The following is a 23,138-nucleotide window of genomic DNA, read 5'->3' on the forward strand; positions in this document are numbered from 1 at the left end:
ATTTCATCTTGCTAATTGCTTATTTCTTTGAAAATTTTTAAGCTTTTAAAAATCTTTTAAAAACCTACTTCTTTTCTTATAAAGATTGTTTTCATTTGACAGGAAGAATGCAACATTAGTCAAAGAAAACAAACATGCATTTTATTTTTTATTTAATAATACATCAACTTCCCTTACATTTAATTCTATTTAACTAGTTTCTTTTTCTTTCCTTTCAACAGGCTGAGTTAAATGACCCAACGGATCCTTTTACTAGTTACAGTACAAAAGTTTCATCAAATGTAGGGGATGAAGTTTTCTCCAAATATATAGGATGGAGAATTTCCAGTACACTTTCCAAATTATTCTTCCCCTCTACTGATACCCGTACCCTTCCTTTGAAAAAACCATTGATAAAACAGGGTCAAATGAAATATCTGAATAAAAAGCAGGATTCTATGAAGAAGAGAGTGCTACATTTTACTGCAAGGTAAGGTAAAGCATTATTCAAAATTGTCCTATTATTCTAACACATTACATTTTAAAGTCATAGAAATTATATATAATCATGTCACATTATTTAACTCAGTTTCTCTTTTTTAATTCAAATCTTTGCTCCTCCACCTCCTAGATATTCTATCGTGAGTAAGTACTCCCTTCTCAAAACTGTTTCCTCACATCTAACATAGGTATTATTATATAATATAAATAAATGTTTCAATAGTCTAAAAGCCTCCCTCTTATTACTGACCTTCATTTGCCTATTTATCCCCATCTCTCCCTATCATTAATTGCTTGTGAATCTTTCCAGAATCTATAAAATGTGAATTTAAGAAATTTTGAGTGCATTTTAAATTTTTTTCTCCATACTTACTTGAAAGCATACTAAACATATCTGCTGCATTTTTCACTTAACATCATTTCTTAGAGATATTTCTATGCCAGTATAGATAATTTTCTCATTATTATTATTTTTTAATCAATTATCATGTTTTCCTTAGTAAGGATGTACTATCATTTATTTAACCAGTTTCCTATTGGTTGGCATTTAGTTGGTAAAAAGTAACCTTTTTAGTGTGTAGTGTGAGGTGCTCTTTAGAGGGGTACTCACCTGTCCCAACAATATTTATTCCCCTTCAACATTTTAAAAAAATTTAAATGCTCTCTTTATTAAAAACTAAATTCCCATTTATTTTATTTTTCTATGTTCTAAAATAATTTTAGTACTTTGGAATTATCTATTCTTTCAAACTTTGGTAGGATTCCCTCTTAAACCATCAGCACCTTATGCCTCTTCTAAGAGTAGCTATTTGTCAAATTTTTCTATTTTATTGGGTTGTCAGAAAAGTCATGATGCATTTTTGCAATGAAAAACAAACAAAAAATACATCATGACTTTTCCGACAATCCAATATATAGCTATTGGAAAGGCTGGATTCAGTTCTTATTATTTGAGGCCCCTGCTATAAAATTATCTGGAGTATCAAGCCTGACTATCAGTTCCTTTAGAACTTTCTCTTTCTTCCTATGTCAATTTTAGCAAATTATGCTTTCTTTAAATATTATTAACTTCATCCCATTTTCAGAATTTACTTGGCCATGACTGAACAAAATAGTGTCTTAAGATTCCTTTCATTCTCTCTGTTTTCTGTGGTTATTCTCCTTTTAGCCAATTCTTATTTTGTATATTTGCATTTTGTCTCATATTCTCCTTCATTAGTTTATTTAGTGTTTTGTCTATGTTATATATATTTTTAATGAACCAGACTTTGGATTCTAACTCATGTATTTTTGTTCTTATGTTTATGTATCTGTTACTACTTCTATGCTTTGATCTAGTATGTGGTTCATTTTTTTAAATTTCTTAAAGAAGATGCTGAGTCATTTGGGAAATATTTTTCCTCAGTATTTGTCTAAATCATTACTTGAGTTCCAAAATCATGGGACTCTTGCTGTCCAAAGCAGACTTTATTGTAGGCATAATAATTGGGTGTAATAAGACTGGTAGGTAGGCTTTCCTTTTGTGCACAATCAACAGAAAAATACATACATGCTTAAGAAGAGTTTTGACATAGGTGTAAGCATTTTTAAAAGAATTCTAATATCAATGAGGGCAATATGTAAATATAGGATTAAGTATCACACAGCTTGTACGTTAGTAGTCTCAGGTATATACATAAAAATTTAAAAATAGCTGTCAGCATATATTATAAATATTTATAAAATTGCGATATGATCAAGGTACAATGAAAATGATTTAAATAGGTATTAAGATTTATTTTAGAATTCCCAAATGTCTTCTGTATATTCTAAAAGACAACAGACATGGAAAAAACCCCAAAAACAATCTTGGACCACAAGGAGAGGAACAAGTATATTTTGGTTTCTCATTGTAGTCAGTTAAAGGAAGAGATAGTAAGAATGAAACTAGAAAAAAAGAATAAATTGGATATTGACAAAAGTAGATTAAAGAAATAGCAAGAGAAAGGGTAAGTAGATGGTAAAAAGGCAGCTAGAGATGGATGGTGCCTGCTGAAAGAAAGACAGAGAGAAAAGGAGACATACTGGTAATATTTAAAATAGCAGAATGGAGAAATAAAAGTTATAAACAGAAAGAAAGATGAAAGAGACCAAAACGAAAGGGAGAAGAAATAAATAAGGGGAGAGACATATGAGAATGAAAGGTACAAATGGAGAGATAGACACGGGAGAGGAGAAGAGAATATGTAAAACAGAGGAGAAACAGGGTGGAGTTAAGACTCAAAAAGTCCTATAGGCTTTGAAAGATTAATAAATTAAGCTTTTCATCAGAGCCTATATAGTTCACTACATAAAGAACAGCCATTCATCACTGATCTTTGAGTAAATGTTATCTCCTTATCCATTTTCTCACAGCTCATTCTAGGTCCTAGCAATTAAACTTAGAGTCCCTGGCTGGAATGAGAGAGCCACAGTGGCACAGCAGCTTGGGCATCCCTCTAGCAGAAGCACCTCAGTGCAGCACAGCCCCTGAGGTGACTTTCACATTGCACTCTTCATGTTCTAGTGCGTGTGAACAGAGTTCCCTGGAGTTGTGCATATTTTCAGCTCCAGTTTGCAGTGAACTAATCACTGGGTACAACTGAGGTGAGTAGAGTAGGGCTGGAGCTCAATGACATCAAGACAATGGCTAGGTTGAGCCTGGATGAGCAGTCTTTATTGTCTATAAAGGATATAAGATAGATATACCTGCTTTTAAAACAGTTGTTGAAAAGCAAATTTAAATCTAAGCTATGCATGGAAAAATGTCACTGGCTCACTAAACATTAACTGGAGGAAATTTTAATTTTTCCATTTGTTTGATTCTCCATCTATTCAACAGTCCCGTTGCCAGCTCCTTTTGTTAGTTCTCCACCTCCACCCACTTCCAGGTCCATGAACTGGAATTAATACAATTAATGAACATCTGAGCATGTTGAAGTCCCATAGGTAAAGCACAAAGACATGATTTAAAGCCCATTGTATGCTCAATTCTTTCTCACCTCCTAAAGATCGTCATGCATAGGGTCATAACACTAATCCCTCATCAAATATTCCTAGAAATCTCCATTTTTGTGTTTTCAGCACATAGCAATGTGAAAGACAGCAAGAAAGCCAATATATAAGGACTGCTATAAAAGAGATGACACATTTAAGAGGTAGGAGGGCAGAAAATTTAAGATATGTTTCTTTTTTTCCTTGGGACACTAAAGCATACTTATTTTAGTGTGAAGACCTGAAAATTTACTAGTAAGGAGAAAATGGGAGCTTCCTTTTTTTAGGGGTGGGGGAGGCTTTCTTATTGATGACACATCTGCTATATCTCATGACCTATAATTTTTTCCAAAAACATTTTTCCTCACTTGTGTGTCTGCCCTATAAAATTCCTTGAAAGCAGGAATTCTGTCTTTTATATGTTTATAAACATATATTTTGCTTTGAATGACTTGAAGATTTGACTTCTTTCCTTTATACAATTTTTCAAAAGAAAATTTATTATTTTGTTTCTATATATTGATTTTTTTTTTTTGGTTTTGCTTTAAGTTAGTGGAACATGCTATTGGATGCATGCTCCTTTTGCCCCTCAGCAGTTTTTAAAAAATGAAAAAATCATTATGGTTCTTTACTGTATCATAAAAGCTGCAGCCAAAAAACCAGGCACTTAATACTTCTACTTCAAACCATAGTATTTTCCTTTTCTCTCTCTGTCAGTAAAACCATCTTAAATTTACCTTAAGGCAGACAATTCAGAACTCTGAAGACCAGATTTTCAAAAAAACCAGTTTCCACATCTAACTTTTTGGCTGTGTAGATTCTGAGGTCTCTTGTAAGTGTATTTTCTAAGTTTATGCCTTGAATTTCTACAAAAAAAAATCACAACTAATTATTTGCATATATGTAAAGACTAGGAGAATATTAACTTAAAAGTTACCTCGGGATCATACTTAGTCTGCTCCAAGTTTTATGTTAGAAGACTTTATTTATAAGACCAGCACCTGGAAGAGATTCCAGGTGAAACTAGCAAGAATAGACTGAGATCATTTGTCATTTAGGCAGGAAATTTTACACTGCTGACTTGATAAACAGGGTGGTCATACCTAAGGTTACGGGGTGTCCTCTGCAGGTTCCTTTATAAACGGAGCTATCTCCCAAGCAGTAGAACCAGAAGTAGCTAACTTTACTGAATGGTGAAAAGGTGGGGAAAAGTAAATACAACAATGTCCCATGAGAGAGGTCAAAAAGCAGGTTTTATTGGAGAGAGCAATAGTCAGCAAAAAGAGGCACATGGTCCCCATTTCTTGTCATCTCATTGAGAGGTGTGCTGGAGACAAGGAAGCAATTGGACATTCACTGGGTTTGCATCTTGAGGGAAGAGTCGCCCCCTGCCTGCTACCATGTGTAATGTAATGTAAGTGTGAAAGCAGCCTTCTTAAGGATGAAATAATGTATGAAAATGACCTTCTTAAGGAAGAAATAAACATTTTTGGAAGAAATAAACATTTTGGGCTCAGTTGCCAACCCTTCAGAAGGTGGGCATCAGATGGATAGGGGATGCTAGAAATGCCAGCTGCCCAAAATGCCAGGAGCTCTTGGGAAATGCGCTTAGAAGGAGGCCATTGGGCTCCTTGGCCAGTTGGGTTTGGGAGAAACTCCACCAAATGGGAGGCTCTTAGTTGCCAGGCAATTCAAGATGAGTCTCTGATATCATAGCTGATCAATTCTGTTTGCCATCACATATGAGTACATTTTATAAACAAGGTACTGTACTAAGCACTACCCTTAGAGGTAGATATGATTATTTTATCCATATTATAGAATTTATATGTCTGTAAAAATCTCCATTTTATAGATGTGGATATGGAGAGGTTAAGTAATTTGCTCAAGGAGCCGCCACTGTAAGTGCAGGAACGTAAACAAATGCATTCTGACTCCCTACTCTGCCATGCTGTTCTTTTTCTCCCTCATGTGAACTTCAGCTGATGTCCAAGCCTTGAGCAATTGTTAAAAGCTTATCTTCAGATTGTAAGAAAAAGCTTGTTATTTTATTTTTTCAATTTCTGTCTCTTGACTTTCAGAACTTGATTTTGATGAAGGGACATTTTTTTCTGGGCCTTGCTTCTCTCTAGTTAATATTAGGAAATCTATATCAGGAAGGAGGCACTTTCCAGAGAGTCAGTATGATTTTGGCTAAAGCCAATGGAGGAAAAAATATATACATAAAAAGCATATTTCATTTAATATATAAAAATACATATTAAATTATATATACTATACTATATATAACTATATAAATATGTTTTATATGTACAGAGAGAGAGGTATTTAAAAAAGGAGTTTCAAAGAATTCTTTGAATTTCAAAACATTGGTTAGATCATCACCCCCGATCAATCATCTAAAGTGTTAAAACTTCTAGAGATTGAAATGGTATTAGAAATGAAATCTAATTGTCAGTAACAGATCTGTGCTTCACACATCCATTCCCAATACATGACTCAGTTTACCTGCAGTCTTGCCTTAGGGATAGGTCAGTTCCTACCTGTCTCCTATTGTCTCCTATCCTTTCCTGCCTTTACTTTGGAGCCTGGGTATGAACCAGAATTCTAGGGTGTCATCTATGGGGCCATACCTTTAGCTGCCACTTTTAATGCAGTGGTTTTATTCTTTTAAGACAAGTGTCTAGCTTCAATACAGTCATCAACCATAAGAGCTTTCCATTCATAGTGACATGGTGGGATGCAGAATCTTAAAAATTGCATAGGTATTGAAATGAACTGGGTTAAGAAGTAAAAACATACTATGTTTTAAGCACAGATCAACTAGAATCAAAATAAAAGCCCTATGGAAGACAGAAGTTGTACAACAAAAAACAAAACCCAAATCTATATTTTTCTTTTGTGTTTTGTTTTGTTTTGCATGTGAGCTTTGCTCTTTCAAAGAAAAGGGCAATGTTTGGCTTGTGAGTAAACTGATTTCCAGTGGTGAGCAAGCATGTATTATCTGCTTAACTAAAATGTAAACTCGGATATGACATCAATCGAATTGGTATAGCCTCCCCACTTTCTAGGGCCGCAGAAAATATGAAGTCAATCAGTTAAAGGAATTAATCTTTCCCCATTTCCAAATGTCTCCTTGATAGGATCAAGTACTTGATCAGACATATGAACACTTTGAAAACTTTAGTACCTAGGGCAGTTGCTTTCTGTGTATCTGTCAGAGCAACTGTTGCTCCCCAACTATCCCAACCTTTCCCAGGAGGTCTCTTGCTGTGGAATTAAATGGCAGGCAGAAAACAGAGCTCCTAATAGATGTGGTTTATTTCCTTAGGATGCATTAACTAAACATCCCTGTGTGAAGACACTGTGCCAGGCACTGGAAATACAAAGACAAGTAAACCCTGCTCAAAAGTGCAATTGATGGTTTCTTGTCCAGAACTACTGCTGGTCTCTCTAGCATACTGGTTTTCCACGATAAAGTCATTTGGGACTTTGCATCCAGTTTTTGATTTTTTTCCCATTTATTCATTTATGCAATAGTTATTGATTGAGTGCCTAATATTGGTCAGGTACTATGAAAGAAAATGGCTCAGATAAAATAGTGAATAAAAATAGTTACAGTTCCTTTCCAGTGTAACTTACTGATGAAGTGTAGGAGATAGATGTATATTAAAATTAAAATTTGTATTTTACAAATACATTTAAAAATCACACATGTGTGTTAAATCTCTATAATGATAAGTGCTGTGAAGAAGAGCTACATAATGTATAAATAATAAGTGTCCCGGGAGAGAGGTACGTGGTGTTATGAAGATATGAAGTTGGGAGGGGGCTTCAAGTATGCTAAGCAGGGGGACACGGGATGTACAAAGCTCACATGGTGAAAGGGATCATGGAGCATTTACGACACAGGGGTATGAAGCTGGAGAGGTGTTGGGGTTTTCAACTTTATCTTTGAAGCCACAGGAAGACGCTGAATGAATTTTATGTGGTAGAGTCAGGAGTGGACAGAAGAAGGGTGTTTGTGTGTGTATGTGTATGTGTATGTGTATGTGTATAAGGTGTGACATGATCATAGGTGTGAAGTACTATTAGCTAATGAATTTGGGCAAATCACTTTACTTCTATAAACCAAAATGACTTGTCTATAAAATGAGGTGATGATAGATAGCACATTTCTTGTTGAGCGGGTATGAGAATTTAATAAGGTAGTCAATTAAAAATGCTTATTCCAGTACCTGGCACAGAGTGAGCACAAAAATTATTCATATTATTATGTAAATAAATATATGATGGCATAATTATAAATGTAATATAATAAACATATTGGCATATGACTAATCAATACAATCATTATATTATTAGTGTATCATAATCTTTTTCACTATTGCCATTGTTGGCTTTGTTATATAGAGAAAGTACATAGGATTCTATTGAATATAGTAAGTAAGGCTGGTGGCAATAAAAATGGAAAAAGGACAGGTGAATTTGCAGAATATTTGGAAGAAATGCAATGGGATTTGGTGAGGACTCAATATGAGAGAGTGAGGAGAGGAGAGTGTGTTTTCCAGGTTGAGCAACTAGTCCAATAACAGCGCCATTCACTGAGACCAGGAATGATGGAGGAGAGAAAGGCCTGGGGAAGGTCGTGGGTTCATTTTTGGACATGTTGAACCTGTGGCAGTGCTTTTGAGTTCTTTAAGTGGAGGTGTCCAGTAGGCAATGAGTTATACCATTCTGTAATCAGGGAAGACATCTGGGTGGAGTCATTCAATGAAGGTGGTGGCTGACGTTCTGCGTACAGGCAGCAGTGCCTTGGTAAAGGACACCAAGTGATGTGAGAGGCAGGCCTAGGGAGGAATTTTAAGGAATGCCACCATTAAATATCTGGAAAGAGGAAAATGATAGCAAAACTAACAACAAACCAAATCTTCGGTACAGCGGTAGGAGAAAATCCAGGAGGATTTATAATAACTGGAGAAAAATTTATGGAAGATTGTGATACCTGTAAAATATAATATAATAATGTGTTTACAATTTTTAAAGTGTATGCAGATGTTTATTTCAAGGAAAATGTGGAAGACTTTGGTAAATAATCTACCAAGATAGTGATAGAATCTTTCTCTTTGAGTATCTCTGATCAGCACCTTCTTCTCACTGCACAAAAAATATAAATGCAGGTGACAAAAAAATTGCAGAGTTGTTTATATAGGAAGCCTACTTCCAAGGAACTTGCAGTATTTGCCTAATGGGAGAAAAGTTGCCAAACCAGTGCATGAAGCTCTCCAAGTTCATAGACCAGATCCATTGCACAGGAAGGGTAGTAATATGTTATGCTGTATATAATATATGTATATCTATATACACAGAACATAAATGAATTTCTATTCTCTAATGAAACATTTGCATGTATCAAAATACCAAGAAATTATGAAGGTAGGTTGTTACTTAGAAGCAAAACCTAATGGCCTTTCTGCTTATTTCACAGACTTACAGGACTTTAACAAATTTTATTAGTCTGTCCTATTTTTGTTTTAAAGATACAATGTGTTAATGATATACTGATATCATTAGCAATGACACAGTCTCTTCTATCAGCTTATCCAACAAAAAAGGCACAGAGATATGCACTTACGGGATTAATTTCTCCCCATGACACTTTTAGACCCCTTACTTCACGTCCTCCATTTTTATTTGAAAAAGTAAAACTCAACCCAAACAAGTTAACTGGACTGTGTGAAAATGTTCATGCTAAGGACTGCCTTGAAATCAGAGGAGCTCAGAACAGGCTTAAACGTCCTCCAAACCGGCTCTAGGTATCATGCAATATGGATCCCCTTGGAGAATAGCAAAGACAGGAAGGAGGGTGTGATGGAAGCCTCCAATCAGGAGAATGAGAGATGGTACCAGGAACATATGCAAATTGTGCAACACATCGGCATGTCTTCATGAATGTCTTTGTTATCTCCAAACTATATAGCTGCTACATTTCTAGAATTTATGCATTTGTTGATAAATTTGGCGTGTGCTGCAGATATGTCTTTCTTCCCAAAACTTTAATTTTCACATTCTAAATTCCCTTTCCATTGTTTTTTGTTTGTTTGCTTGTTTGTTTGTTTAATCTTTCACCTCCTTCAAAGGGTGCATCTACATCCAACACTAATCATGCCTTATATTTTTAATAAATTATTATATCCATTTATCATTCTGAACAGCTTCCACTTTCAATGCCAACTCTGTCACAGCAATATAAGATCAGTAATTGCTAAGCATCCATCATATCTAAAGTGATATGTCACTACATTCTTGGCTGTTCACAACAGTTCACTAACCTGGGTCTTGTCGAGCTAGAACTAATGTCAAGTGGTTCCCTCTTTTTATTTTTTTGTTTTTTTTACATAAAAGTGTTCAAAGGAAAAAGCCTATCTTTAGCATTGTAATTTTACTAAACCATTTATATAAGCAAACCAATATTGTCAAACAAAGTCTAAGCACAGCTGGCTGATAAATCAACCACCCATTAGCATACTGATATCAAGCAAGAAGAGCTTGTGGTAAGTGAATCATAGTAAAAAAAAATAAAATCCAAACATAATGATTTCAGTAGCTTCTTTTTTTGCTGGGCTATAAATAGCATGTGACGCAGACAGCACTGATTTTCAGGAGTCCCTCTTAAGGCCAAGCATTAAAAAAAACTGACATACGCATCCTCACAAATTCCCAATTCCGATGGGTCTTACTCCTTCAATGCTCACCTTCTGTCCTTTGATAAAATCTAGGAAGGACAATAAGCAGTGAATTCCACTTGGAACCCAGATAACTTCCCTAACAGTACCATATCTGGCTGAGAGAAGAGACACAGTCCATAGGCTTAGGCCGGGCACTTTACCCCACTCTGAGAACCCGGGCCAACACCTCTCTGTTCACATTCTGCATATTGGCCCCTGAGGCATTTCAGTCAAGTGTGAGTTGGATTAACCAGGCCGAAGGCTTTCTAGGTTTCTTTCCAGCATATCAGTGCAGCGCAGCAGTGATGGTGAGGTGGGGGAGGCAGGGGAGCAGTAGGAAGTAGCAGCAGAAGCAGCAACAACAACTGAACAAGCCTAGGCTCCCTGAGTCTACCAGCAGGACCCTCTGCTTCATTTTGGAAAACCCTTCAACATCTCTATATTCATCCTTGCTGTCCTCAGTCATCACGTGGTACTTGTGGTCGCACAGAGTTCTAGACAGAGCTGGCCAAAGAATCAACCACATGTTAAGCATGCTGATATCAAGCAGGGAGAGGTTGTGACTAGTGCATGCATATAAAAGAAAAAAAAATGTGTAAAATAATTGACAAGCTCCCTTTCCCCCTCTGTTGTTCAATTTCATATACCACTCTACTAATAATCCCAATGTTATGAAAATCTTTAAGTTCTGGTTGCCAGAATATCCATTGATACTATACAGGTCCAGATAGGACCTGTGAGTGGCATTACTGTAAATACTTCCCCTCCTGCTTAGTAAGCAGTCGCTTTAGCCCTGTATTTCAGAATTTTGTTGTCATTGGTTCAGAGATGTTCAGAGTGTGATAAAGTGGTAGGCCCACGGTAGTGGTAATTTGGCTGGAAGATATAAAAGAAAAAATACGATTGTTTTTTGGGAACATGTATACACAAAACACTATATATTTAGGAAAGAATATACTTAAATAAATGGAAGCACTAAGGGAGTTCTTAAGAAGGCATTTTCTCTCTCTCCTTCCCATGATCAGGGATGCATCTCATCCAGCCATGACTCCACGGGGTTTTCAATGACCAGGAATGGAAATTACTCAGTGTTCATATGCTTGGTTGCTGAGCAAGCGTCACTGTCAGAGAGCCATATCTTTCACCTTTAATTGTGACTATATGTTATTGAATGAGTGAGAATTGGACAGGAGGGCAGTTAATTTGATTGATGTAGACAGCCAAAGTGGGTAATTCAGACCCCTGAAATTCCCTTTAAGACATGAATGACCCTATTTGGCTGTCTCAGTGAGTTACAACAGAGGGATAACTGCCATACTTTCCCTACACATGAGGACATCCACCTCTGATACTGTTTTATTCTGCTCACTTGCTCCTAGACTACTGGGGACTAAGATGATGAGGGGTAAAATTGACCATAAAATACATTATCAAGAATGTTTTAAAAATAACTAGACTTAATATGAGGGAATACTGCCTTTCACATACACACTCACACACACACATATACACACACACAAAGTAGAAACAAACCACCACCACCACAACAAAATTAAGTTTGGTGAAAAAAAAAAGTCAATTTAACACTTACTGGTATCTGTAAGGTATGACAGAAAGTAAACTTCTAGTCTTCTTGTATAACTGGGACTAGAAAAGATAATTATGGTTAGCACTGTCTTGGAAGAAAACAGGTTCCTACTGTTTGGGAGTCACTGAGGATGAAGCAAGCCCAGAACAGTAAACACCCTCCCTATTTTAATGATAAGGAAATTTAAGGAATCAGGTGTCCAGGTCTGATTTGGGCATGCAAGTGAGTAGCACCGTTGTACCCAACCAGGTCCCTATACCTCTCATTCTTCCTTCCCTCATTACCACTTCCTTCCTCCTGCTTGAATTCTGGTAGACATTTGAATGGAGTAACAAAAGGAGAATGGTTTAGTTTTCTATAATTTTGTGAATCTAAGCATACCTGTTTGAGAACACCGGGGGTACTGCAGACCTGTTGTTTCTTCTAGCTATCGCCAGTGAGAAAGATTCAGGCTAGTAGATCATGTTGGTTTGCTTCCTCTTCCCCGCTAACCATCATGATCACTGCGAGGCCTTGCCCTTGGCTAGGAGCTGGGGAGTTCGCTTCCAGCTGTGAGGAGGCCAACCGGCCAAAAGCTATCACCAGTTTCAAGAGCCGTTTCCATGGAAGAGCCATAGGAGTCATTTGGTCCAAAGAGCTTCTTGCGTTTGAGGAAGCTAAGATTTCACACAGTCACTTAGGTGATGATAAGGAGCAAGACAGCAGACTTGGGATAAGTACCCAGTATTTCCTTACTCCCAATGTGGTTCCATATTTGAAAAACTCCCATGGTTTTCATAGAGATGTAGCAACACTATAATGATTGAAATAGACTCTTTTCAAAGAGCACATGAATAGTAATCAACTAAAATTTTGTTAACTTTATTGAGCCAAAATTTTTAGGAAGTCTTGTATGAAAATAAATACCTGGTTATATTTATGTAGGAAGTTCTATATTATCTTTGATGCTACAGCTATGCTCTCCCCATCCCAGCATCAGCATCTCTCATTGAAAGCCCAGCATTTTAAACTTATAAGGAATCATTTTCTCCTGCTCAAGCAGCTATATTAAAATGTGTTTTCCATACATTTTTCTTGTGATTGGTCTTCTGCAGTTCTACATCTCAAGGAAAGTTTTAATAGAGGGTAGTAAAATGTCCACATTATAAGATGAAAGCGAGTATAAAAACTACAACAATTAATTAAAATGGCAGTCTGAAGTGACTATTATATCTAACGATAGACAAATAGCTATTTTTATTTATAGCTGCACAACGCATCCTGTTTCATACTTACAAATTGCCTGATTGATTTAGGTTTATAAGCTGCCAAGATATTTCCAGGAATACATTGTATGACTTACAAACAGACAGGGAGAAGAAAGAAAAAATAGACACATGTAAAGGCTCAATTATCCCATGTTCTTAAACAATTTTAAGGGTCAGTTCCTTGGATACAGAAGACTCAAAGGAATAATTTTCCTGTAAGAACAGCCACATAACTCTTTTCAATGCTCAGCCATTTGACAGCCAAAAAAATTGTTTTTAAAGCGGAAGATAAAGTGAATGAGAACATTTGCTGAACATTCCTCAGCAACATTTAAGGCCTGCTCTGTACTTTTGAATTAAAGGGCTAGAAGAATGGGCTTGTGGAGAAGGACAAAGATCTTGGCCATATTTGTCCCATGGAATTTCAATGTAGGCAAACTGAGTAAAGTAGGCTCTGGGTGCATACAGCTGAAGTATCTGGATGAAAAGTGATTATAAATCATTCATTTAATTTAAGTTAGTGAGGTTCACAATGATACACATTTTTATGTTCATCTCTTGGTCCCTTAGGAGCCTAAGTTTCCCTGGAATTCTGTACTCAGGTGTACAACCACCTGCAATTTGTTTTCATTTAGATGATCTGACAAGCACCTCCAGTTCAACACATCCAAAATGTATCTTATCTGTCTCTGACCCAAACCTGCCCATTCCATTATTGTCTTAGGAAATGGAAAAATTCATCTTTCTGTTAACTCAGACCTTGAAATCATCCTTGTCTCTATTTTGCTCACATTCTATGCTCAATCTATCATACAATCCTGTAATCTTTACCTTCAAAGTATTTCTAAAAGAAAATTTTTCACTACTTCCACTGTTTCCACCTGATTCCAAAAAGAAGAAAACAAATTGATGTTTGGGACAGGACAGTCTAGCTATCAAAGCAGCTTTTGTAAAGCCTTGCGATAATGGTAAGAATAGCTGGAAGCTGAACATAGCTGAAATCTCTACTGGAGGCGAGGCACCTTGCTAAGCACTGGAGATAGAGCGACGAATCAAATGAATATGCCATCCACTTTCCTATAGTTTATAATCTAACATGGAGGATGGCTCAATCATAAGCATATGAGGTAATTACTGATTATTTTAAGTCCCATGAGTGAAATTAACTGGGTGATAAGATTGAAAGTAATTGGAGGATTCCACTTCAGATAGCTAGGAGTTATCTCTTTGAGGGAGTGATTTTGGGTGCAGGCCTGCTGGAGGAGAATGACATGACTGCCTTGCAAAAGAGTGTAGGCAGAGAAAACAGTGAGTGCAAGGCCCAGGTAAAGGAAAAGATTTACCATGTGTGGTAACTAAAAAAGGTAATCAGTGTGAGTAAGGGGAGAGTGGGAGGAGGTGAAGTTGTCACGGAAGCCAGCCAGACCTTACAGGGCTGTAACTCCAGATAAGGAAGTCCACTTTCATTTTTGTACAAAAGGAAGTCATTGGAAGATCTATCTATGTGTCTGTCTATATCTATCTATCTATCTATCTATCTCTATATCTATCTATATAGATATATTAATTAAAATGTATTGGGGTGACAATGGTTAGTAAAGTTACATAGGTTTCAGGTGTACAATTCTGTAATACATCATCTATATATCACATTGTGTGTTCACCACCGAAAGTCAGTTCTTCTATCATCATATATTTGACCCCCTTTACCCCCTTCTACCCCCCACCCCACTTACCCTCTGGTACCACTAAACTATTGTCTGTGTCTATGAGTTTTTGTTTCTTTGTTTGTTTGTCTTGTTCCTTTGTTGTAACCAGAGGAGGAACACAGCCAATTTACCCTTTAAAAAGAACAGCTTATGGTCTGAAGATGAAGATTGAATTAAATTGACATTTCTCCTATTCCTTTTATATCCTTTTCAAGATTTAACACTGGTTTTGAAAATGATCTAGGTTTATATAAAATGTTTGTTGAAAATTTCTTTGTTGGGACCTATTGTTCCCAATCATTGACTGAAATTTCAGTGTGCATCTACAACTGTGTAATTTGGCCAGAGTCTCAGCCCTGGGCAACAGAAGAAATTCGCTGGTAAACCATTTCTGGCCTGATGAGGGCAACATTTGATCAATTCATTCAATGAGATTGGAATAATCAAGAATAGAAAAGTATTTATGAAACTATACTGATACTTTTAAATTTAGAATCTAAAAGGCCAGACCCTTGAATCTGGTCTTTAATTTAGGTATTTTTCTTTATAAAATATAGATATTTGCATGCATTTAATTTGTTTAAAAATCACACACATACACACACAATATAGGGAGTTTACAGCAAAAACAAAACACATACAGAATTTAGAAAAAAAATTATGTCCTAGCAAATATTTGTTTTTATATTTATGATATCTGCTATCCCAAAAATGACAATAACATCATGCACACCTGTAGTAGTCGTATCTTTTCTTGTGGTCACAACATTTCAAGCAACAAATAAGGAAATTTTCCATTTTGAAAAGTTGAAATTTTCCATTTCAACTCTACAGTTCATTTTATATTATGTACATTTTTATACTTTAGTCTTTCAGATGATTCTACTAGCTGTAAAATAATTTAGTACAGCTCAACTAAAAACAAAACTAAACTAAACAAAACTTTACTTCCCTATAATATTGCCGATACAGATAGACCTAAGCAAATTGGTTAAATAAGGTAGAGCTATTTCTCACCTCTGATGGTGCTTGTTTTCCTCAACCACCTCTTGTATATTTTGCTAGTTTCAACCAGTGGTTTTTGAAATGTTAGTTTACAATGTCTTAAGGGGTTTTTCTTCTAAGAGTTAGTAAAAATTTCATGGAGGTCTCTTGAAGGCCCAAAAGCTATTGACCCCGCAGAATGAATTTTTAATGGGAGAAATTCCAGGAACAAAGCCAAATCATGTGGGGCTATTTGGGGTCTGGAAGGCCTTTCTTTCCTTATATTACATCTACCATGAGAACCCTTAAAATGATCCCCTATGCTGCCTTCATCCTAAGGCTATACCTGCCTACAATAAATTTGTCTCATGTAGAATTATCCTATAACTTTGAAACGTAGGCATCCAAAAGTTTTTATCCTTGCTTATACTTAAAATGTCATCATAATTCCCTCTTAAGGGTTATGTAGCATTAGCACAAGGATAAAGAAGTATAATGATTAATTATAATAAGACTAATTAGTATTTACATTCTACTTTTCTCTTGCAATTCCTTTATAAACAGAAGCTAATTAATAGATGAGGTGCCAATATTTTGTTTTCAAAGAGGTTAATGCTTTAGATTATGATTTATTTTTAGCTCAAGTGCTTCTTTGGCATTTTTCTTTGGTGTAGCATAGTGCAACAGAAGGCAGATATTTTTCTTTTCTGTTTCACTGTAAGTAGGTAAACGGTGTTCAGACCACTTATTACACCGATGTGTGCTTGCAAGAACCCTAGAAATAATGGAAAGAATGTCATTTTCGTTGAAAGAAACATTTTAGTGGGATATATTGAGTAAATTTATTTCATAAATAAAATTCTTGTTTCTATACAACAAACAGGTAAAGAGTGATTTGCACATAAACCACAGCATTTCATATCTTGTATTTTGAACAGTCTATCAGGATTTAGAAAAGTGGGCAAAGTCCTTTACACAGTGGAAGAACTATTTATATGTCTAGAGCTATTTATATGTCTAGAGCAGCAGTTCTCAACCTGTGGTTCAGGCCCCTTTGGGGGTCGAACGACCCTTTCACAGAGGTCGCTGGGTACTAGTATGTGGGCATATGTGCATGTGGGTCTGGAGATGGATAGAGGAGTGGTGTCCCGGTTCCTAAGACCATCGAAAATATGTGTTTTCCGATGGTCTTAGGAGACCCCTGTGAAAGGTTGAGAACTGCTGCTCTAGAGCTATTTATATATCCAGTACTATTTATATGTCTAGAAAGCCTTGTGCTTTCACAACATGACTTTTCTGCAGATTTCAGCTCCCCAGGTGGTCTTGTCAGCCCCATGAACAGCAGTTAGTTTGCCATCCTCAATTCGAAGTGTAAATTGTACTCCAGCCTTGCTTTTATCCTTCAAAATTCTTACCGTGACTATTTGGTGCCATTATCTCATAGTTGTTGTTTTGTTTGTTTGTTTTTCTTTCTTCTATTTACTTTGGTACACTTTGTTTCCTTTTTTTCGTTTTAGCTTTTTAAGATAGAAACTCAGAATATTGATTTTAAAACCGCTATTCTTTCCTAAGGTATATCTTCAAAGCTACAAATTTCTCTCTAAACTCTGTTTTAAGATGTATTTTCATTTTAACTGAATGCAAAATATTGTCTTATTGTATTTGTAATTTCTTCTTTGACTCCTGGTTACTTATAAGTATATTCTTAATTTTCAAATATGTGGAGGATTTATAGCTATCATTTTTATTCACATCAAATTTAATTCCATTGTTATCAGAGGTCACACTTTGTCAAATTTCAATTTTTAAAAATACAGTGATACTTTTTTATGGTCTATATTAGTAAATGCTCCAGGTGCACTCGGAAATAGTATGCATTCTATAGTTGTGTGTAGTGTTCTATAAATGTCAAATTAGCTCAAAGTGGTGGATAGAATAAAGTCTCCATCCTTAATAATTTTTGAAAATATTTTTACCAGTTCTATTATTAAAAGAGGGGTGTAAAAATTTCCAGCTATAATTGTAGAATTGACTATATCACCTTTTCATTCTGTCAGTTTATTGAATCTCTCCTATTAGGTACACATACATTTATCATTTTATGTTTCCTGAGAAATTGGCCCTTTTAATATGAAATATCCCTCTTTAGTCTGGTTAATCTTTCTTGCCTGAAAATTTACATGGTCTGATATTAATATTTCCACACCTTTTTTCAGTGCTTCCCTTTTTCATGATATAAACTTCTATGTTTTTCATACTCTTTTCCTTTCATCATTATTTGTGTTTTTAAACTTCAAATATATCTCTTATAGACAACATATGTTTAGAGCTTTAAAAAAAAATCTAGCTTGACATTGCCTTTTAACTGGAATCTTTCATTCATTTAAATTTAATGTAAAAATTGATATGGTTGGATTTAGAGCTACCAATTTTTCTATATGTTTTCTATGTTTGCATCTTTCCCTCCCCCTCTGTTCCTCTTCCTCTGCCTTATTTTTAGATTAATGGGATATGTTTTACTGTTCAATTTTATATAATCTATTGGCCTTTTTTGTCATACTTCTATATTATTTTTTATTATTATATTTCATGGTTGTTTATAGTATTACAGTATGTATCTTCATCATTTCAAAGTCTTCTTAGTATTACACCACTTCATATGAAATGTAGAAACATTGTAGAGACTCTGGATTCTGGTAACTTCCTGTGAAGAGTTTTGACTTTTGTGAGTGCCAGCAATTTAATTGCTGTGGAGGTTTGGTTTCCACTTTATTAGGAGGGCCTGTTTCAGTTTAGCCCTTAGTCTTAGGGGAAATTCCTTAGTTCTGGAACATAGTCTTTACTCTTAAGATGTATCTTTTGGATTCTAATGGCCAGCCCAGTTTGGCCAAGCTCCTCAGACCTAACAGCATGCAAATTCCAAGCTCTTTCCTGCAGTTGTCAACAGCTTACATTTCTGCTCAGGGCTTCAGCCTTCCAGCTGCTTTTTTTTTTTTTTTTTTTCAGCTGAGCCTTCCTGCCACCTGTTGACAGCTCAGTGGCAGCTCAGCTCAGCTGAGAATCGAACCGCTGTTGCTCAGAGCTTGCACTCCTGAGTGAGCTCTTAACCAACTGAGCCACTCGGTGGCCCCCAGCTGCCCTTTAGAGTCTCTTCCACATAGGTTCAGTTCATAGGTCATCCAAGGATTGCAGGGGCATTATATGCAGGTTTTCAGTCTTTGTCCTTTATGGAGTCCTGCTTTCTGGAGTTTCCTCTATTAATTTTCAGCCACTCTGGAAGCCGCAAGCTTCATCCTGTGACACCTAAAGCAACATTGCTGAAGGTTTTTGCTTGAGCGTTAGCCATTCTGAACCTGGGAAGACAGGAATGTGCCCTCGAGAGAAGTGACATAAATGTTTATATCACACAGTTGCATTCTTCTTTCAAAAGTTCAACTTTATTCAGTTCGCCTGCTTTTGGTTGCTCTCCAGTGCCTTTAAATACTTGGTTTTTATATTTTATCCAGAGCTTATGATTGTCACCTCAGGGAAGGTAATTCAAATTAAATTACTTTGTTATTCCCAAAACTAGAATTGGAAAAATGATTATTATTTTTTTAATATTAAGTCTCCCTTATGAAAACAGCTGAGGAAGATTCTGAGCCACACAGGGCTTAGCAAGTCATATGATCTACTTATGCACAAACTCTGTGCAACTGAGATGATCGGCCTGTTTGTTTTTTTTAAAAATCAATTCCATCATCAGCTTCTTTATTCTTATCTTGAATCAAATGATGTGACTACAGGGACACAGTTTATTGAGTAAAGCAGACATTATTGTTTTATTCTTGCTTTAATAGGAAATTCATTTTATGTATATGATTAGGGAGTATAAAAGCTTTCAGATTTGGGGATACCTTATTTTATATATACTCTACATAATTTCCCATGCTTATTTCAAGAGGTGTTAGCTTAGGTTTTATAAAATAGATGCATTTAAACCCAGTCTCTTCAATTATTTTCTGTTCTCATGCCCTGCAACTTGGCTTTTATGACTCTATAACCAGTGGTTGCATACTCAACAAATTAATGCCTGCTGGCCTAGACAAATAACATAAATGTGTAAAGCTGGTCAGCATGGGGAAACATTCGAGTTCTGGAGGATGAGGTAGATTGTAGAAAGCAGGCATTGTGTAAAAGGTCAACCTCACCAGCTTTTGCCATATAGAGGATTTTGGGCCAATGATGCCTGATCTTCCACTTATAAGAGGAGCTGAAAATAAGAATTTCTATGTGAAATTTTCTGATTATTAAAACACTCTTCAGGTCAAATCAAACATGATTGATTAGTGTCTTGGTCAGTTTGGGCGGCTAAAACAGAATACCATAGATTGTGTGGCTTAAACAACAAACATTGCTCATGGTTCTTCAGGCTGGGAAGTCCATGATCAAGGTTGGCAGATTCAGTGTCTAGTGCAGGCCTGCTTCCTGGTTCATAGCCAGCCATCTTCTGGCTATGTCCTCACTTGGCGGAGGGGCAGTGTTACTCTGTGGGGTCTTTTTTTTATAACAGCAAAAATCCCATTCATGAGTTCTCTGCCTTTATGACCTAACCACCTCCCAAATGTCCTATCTCTAAATATCATCACATTGGGGATTTGGATTCGACATATAAATTTGGGGGAAACACAAACATTAAATCAATAGCCATTAGTGTCCAGAGTCCCTGTCTCTTTAATTGCTTGCGTGTTTCCCTTGTTGGCTCTTCTTCCGTTGGCTCATTCTTTCTCACTCACTCAGAATACTCCGTCATGCAAGTCTATTCACATCCTATTTTTCAGTGCTCAATTCAAATTCCACATCCCCATGTAGCTGCTGAGAGCCTTTCAGTCTTTGTTGTCCATCCTTTCCATTCTGTGACATCTATAATATTTTATGTCTTAATTTTACTGCCTTTGTAAACTGTGAGTTGTGCTTCAATTTCCAACACCTTTACTTTATTTCTCCTATTATAGGTTTTCAATTTTCTTTTATTAGCATTGATACATAAGTGTGAGGGAAGGTGAAACTGTAGGATAATTATTGATTTAGAGGAGATCATAGATATGTCCAATCCAAACCCTGTATTTGTCAGATGAGAAAACGAAGGCCCAGTTAGTCAAATGACTTACCATTGATCAGTCAGAAAGTTGATGGCCAGATCTCAGGAATCCAGGCTTCCTGTTTGTTTCTCTTTCCACCAAAAACACAGCACTCAGTTGATTTAGGACAAGGTACTTTTCCATTCAATATCAAAAGATGGATTTACTCTGTTTCTTCCTCTATGTTTTCTCTTCTTCCTGAGGTAGCTGAATGACTTAGAATCAGATACTTTAGAGACAAAAAGATAAAATAAAATATATTTTCTCTGAAATTGGAAGTATTTTATGGCCTCATTCAATCATTTAAATTTGATAATGGGGAAGATTATGAGTCAGTCTAACTCTGTTGTTTCCAAAATTTTGATTTTATAGTTATCTATTTCTCCTTATGAGTCTTAAAGACAAGGATGTGTCTTAGTTGTGAAAGAACAGAATTTGTCCTCTCATCTAAACTATCTGTTCTCATAAATTCTTAAGCAGAATTAAATTTTATGCAGAAAACTGTAGCATTGTTATAACAGATATATAGTCTACTCTAGTATGCATTTGCCTTTTGAACATAGTCATCATACCACATGATGGCATCCTAAATCAATTTCTATGAATGAAACACTGAAGTAAAAACATAAGGCTTTGCATATACAAAACTTACACTTTTCTAATCCAAAAATCTAGTTGAGTAACATTAATCATGAGCTTCAACTCATTAAAATTATTTGTAGCTTCTTTGTTCAGAGTCTATGAAAAAAGTAGCAATTGTTTTTATGAAATAAAACTGCATTCACTATTATTTTGAATTGCTAAAGAGCTTAAATAGTATACACTACGAGAAACTTTAATACACTCGCCTGAGTTTTAGCACATGAAGAATAAAACTTTCCTGTAATGAACTACAAAATAAAACTATCAAAGTGACTTGTAAAAGTTTTAAACAAAACCAGTAAGTTTCCAGTAATAATTAGTAAGAACTTTTTTGTTGTAATTTTGTGATTTCAATGCAATTTTACTAAGAAATCATAGGATTATATTACAAAGAACCATATCTAACTTGAAAAATAATACAAAAAGGATAGTCCCCTCTGTGTATGAAATGTTTAAGTCCATTATTTGTTTGTCCATTTTGTACTTACAGCTCAGTGGCTCTTTACTAGCTAGCAAAGGGAGCATTCACTTTTTTATTCAACAAATATTTATTCCTTTAATTGATAATAAAATCATCACTCTTTCAAAAAGACCAGCTCACTTTCATTTTGATTCTAGTTAATATAAAGGTTACAAATGTGGCATTAAGTTAATGACATTCATTTTTAGTAGCACATCAATATCTGTGGTTATTTCCTGAAGTTAAGTATTCTGTTCAATTTTATATTGTGTTTATTACTATAATGGTTATCCTAATATATATATATTTGCCTTATCTAGATTTTTGGATTAGAAAATTATGATTTTCATATCTGCAAAGCTTTATGTTTTCACTTCAACATTCCCTTCATACAAAGTAGAACATTTGGTCTAAATGTAATTTTTATTTATTTAATCAACACGTGCATTTTTATTTTGTTTTTTCAACCAAGCGAGATAGTTTCTGTGACATTATTATTGATGTATTTTAGAATTTATATAGATGAGTGGGTTTTTTTAAGAATATATCAGCAGCTTTATTTTATGTGCAATAAAGTATAAAAACTTTATTGCACATAGTTACCTAGGAGAACTTTAAAAAATCCTTATATCAAGGCCTTATCCTAGTCCCATTAAATCAAACTCTGGAGGTTGAATCCAGATATCACTATTTTTTAAAAAATTTAGGTGATTCCTATATGCATCCAAGCTTGAGAACAACTGATACAGAAGATAGAAGAATGTTGACCTTCAATAAGAAAAAAGTGACCTAGTTTATACCATAGACCTCTCTTACTTTTGCTGTGGGCTATGAAATTACTTAACTTTTCTCAGCTTCAATTTATTTCATGTAATATTTGACATATGAAAAAATATATGCAATGTCTATGTAAGTTATGAAGTTTAATTAAAGTAATAAATACCCAGGAGACTATCATAAAACTTTAGAATTAAAATTATAATGTGTGCTTATTAATAATCCTATCTACCTGCTTGACCTCTAAGATAACCACTGTCCTAAGTTTTGTGTTTATTTTCATGAAAATATTTATAACATGTGTATGTTTCCATGAATAGCATATTATCTAGTATAGCCTGACTTTATTCCTTATAAAAAAAATTCTGTACTATATATAGTACTTAGGATT

At 35.4% G+C, this 23,138-nt stretch overlaps 1 protein-coding gene across 1 annotated transcript in view; it reads left to right on the plus strand.

Annotated features, from left to right (window-relative positions):
* The window catches only part of TMEM232 (transmembrane protein 232), a gene marked incomplete at its 5' end in the record, with an annotated part of 164,157 nt that overhangs the window by 80,782 nt on the left and 60,237 nt on the right, over positions 1–23,138 (plus strand). Inside the window, one exon of the mRNA XM_019624105.1 lies at positions 222–469. Coding sequence (XP_019479650.1) covers positions 222–469 — 248 coding nt within the window. The remainder of the gene's footprint in view (positions 1–221; positions 470–23,138) is intronic.

This window comes from Hipposideros armiger, unplaced genomic scaffold (assembly GCF_001890085.2).
Source record: "Hipposideros armiger isolate ML-2016 unplaced genomic scaffold, ASM189008v1 scaffold_579, whole genome shotgun sequence".
Taxonomy (NCBI): domain Eukaryota; kingdom Metazoa; phylum Chordata; class Mammalia; order Chiroptera; family Hipposideridae; genus Hipposideros; species Hipposideros armiger.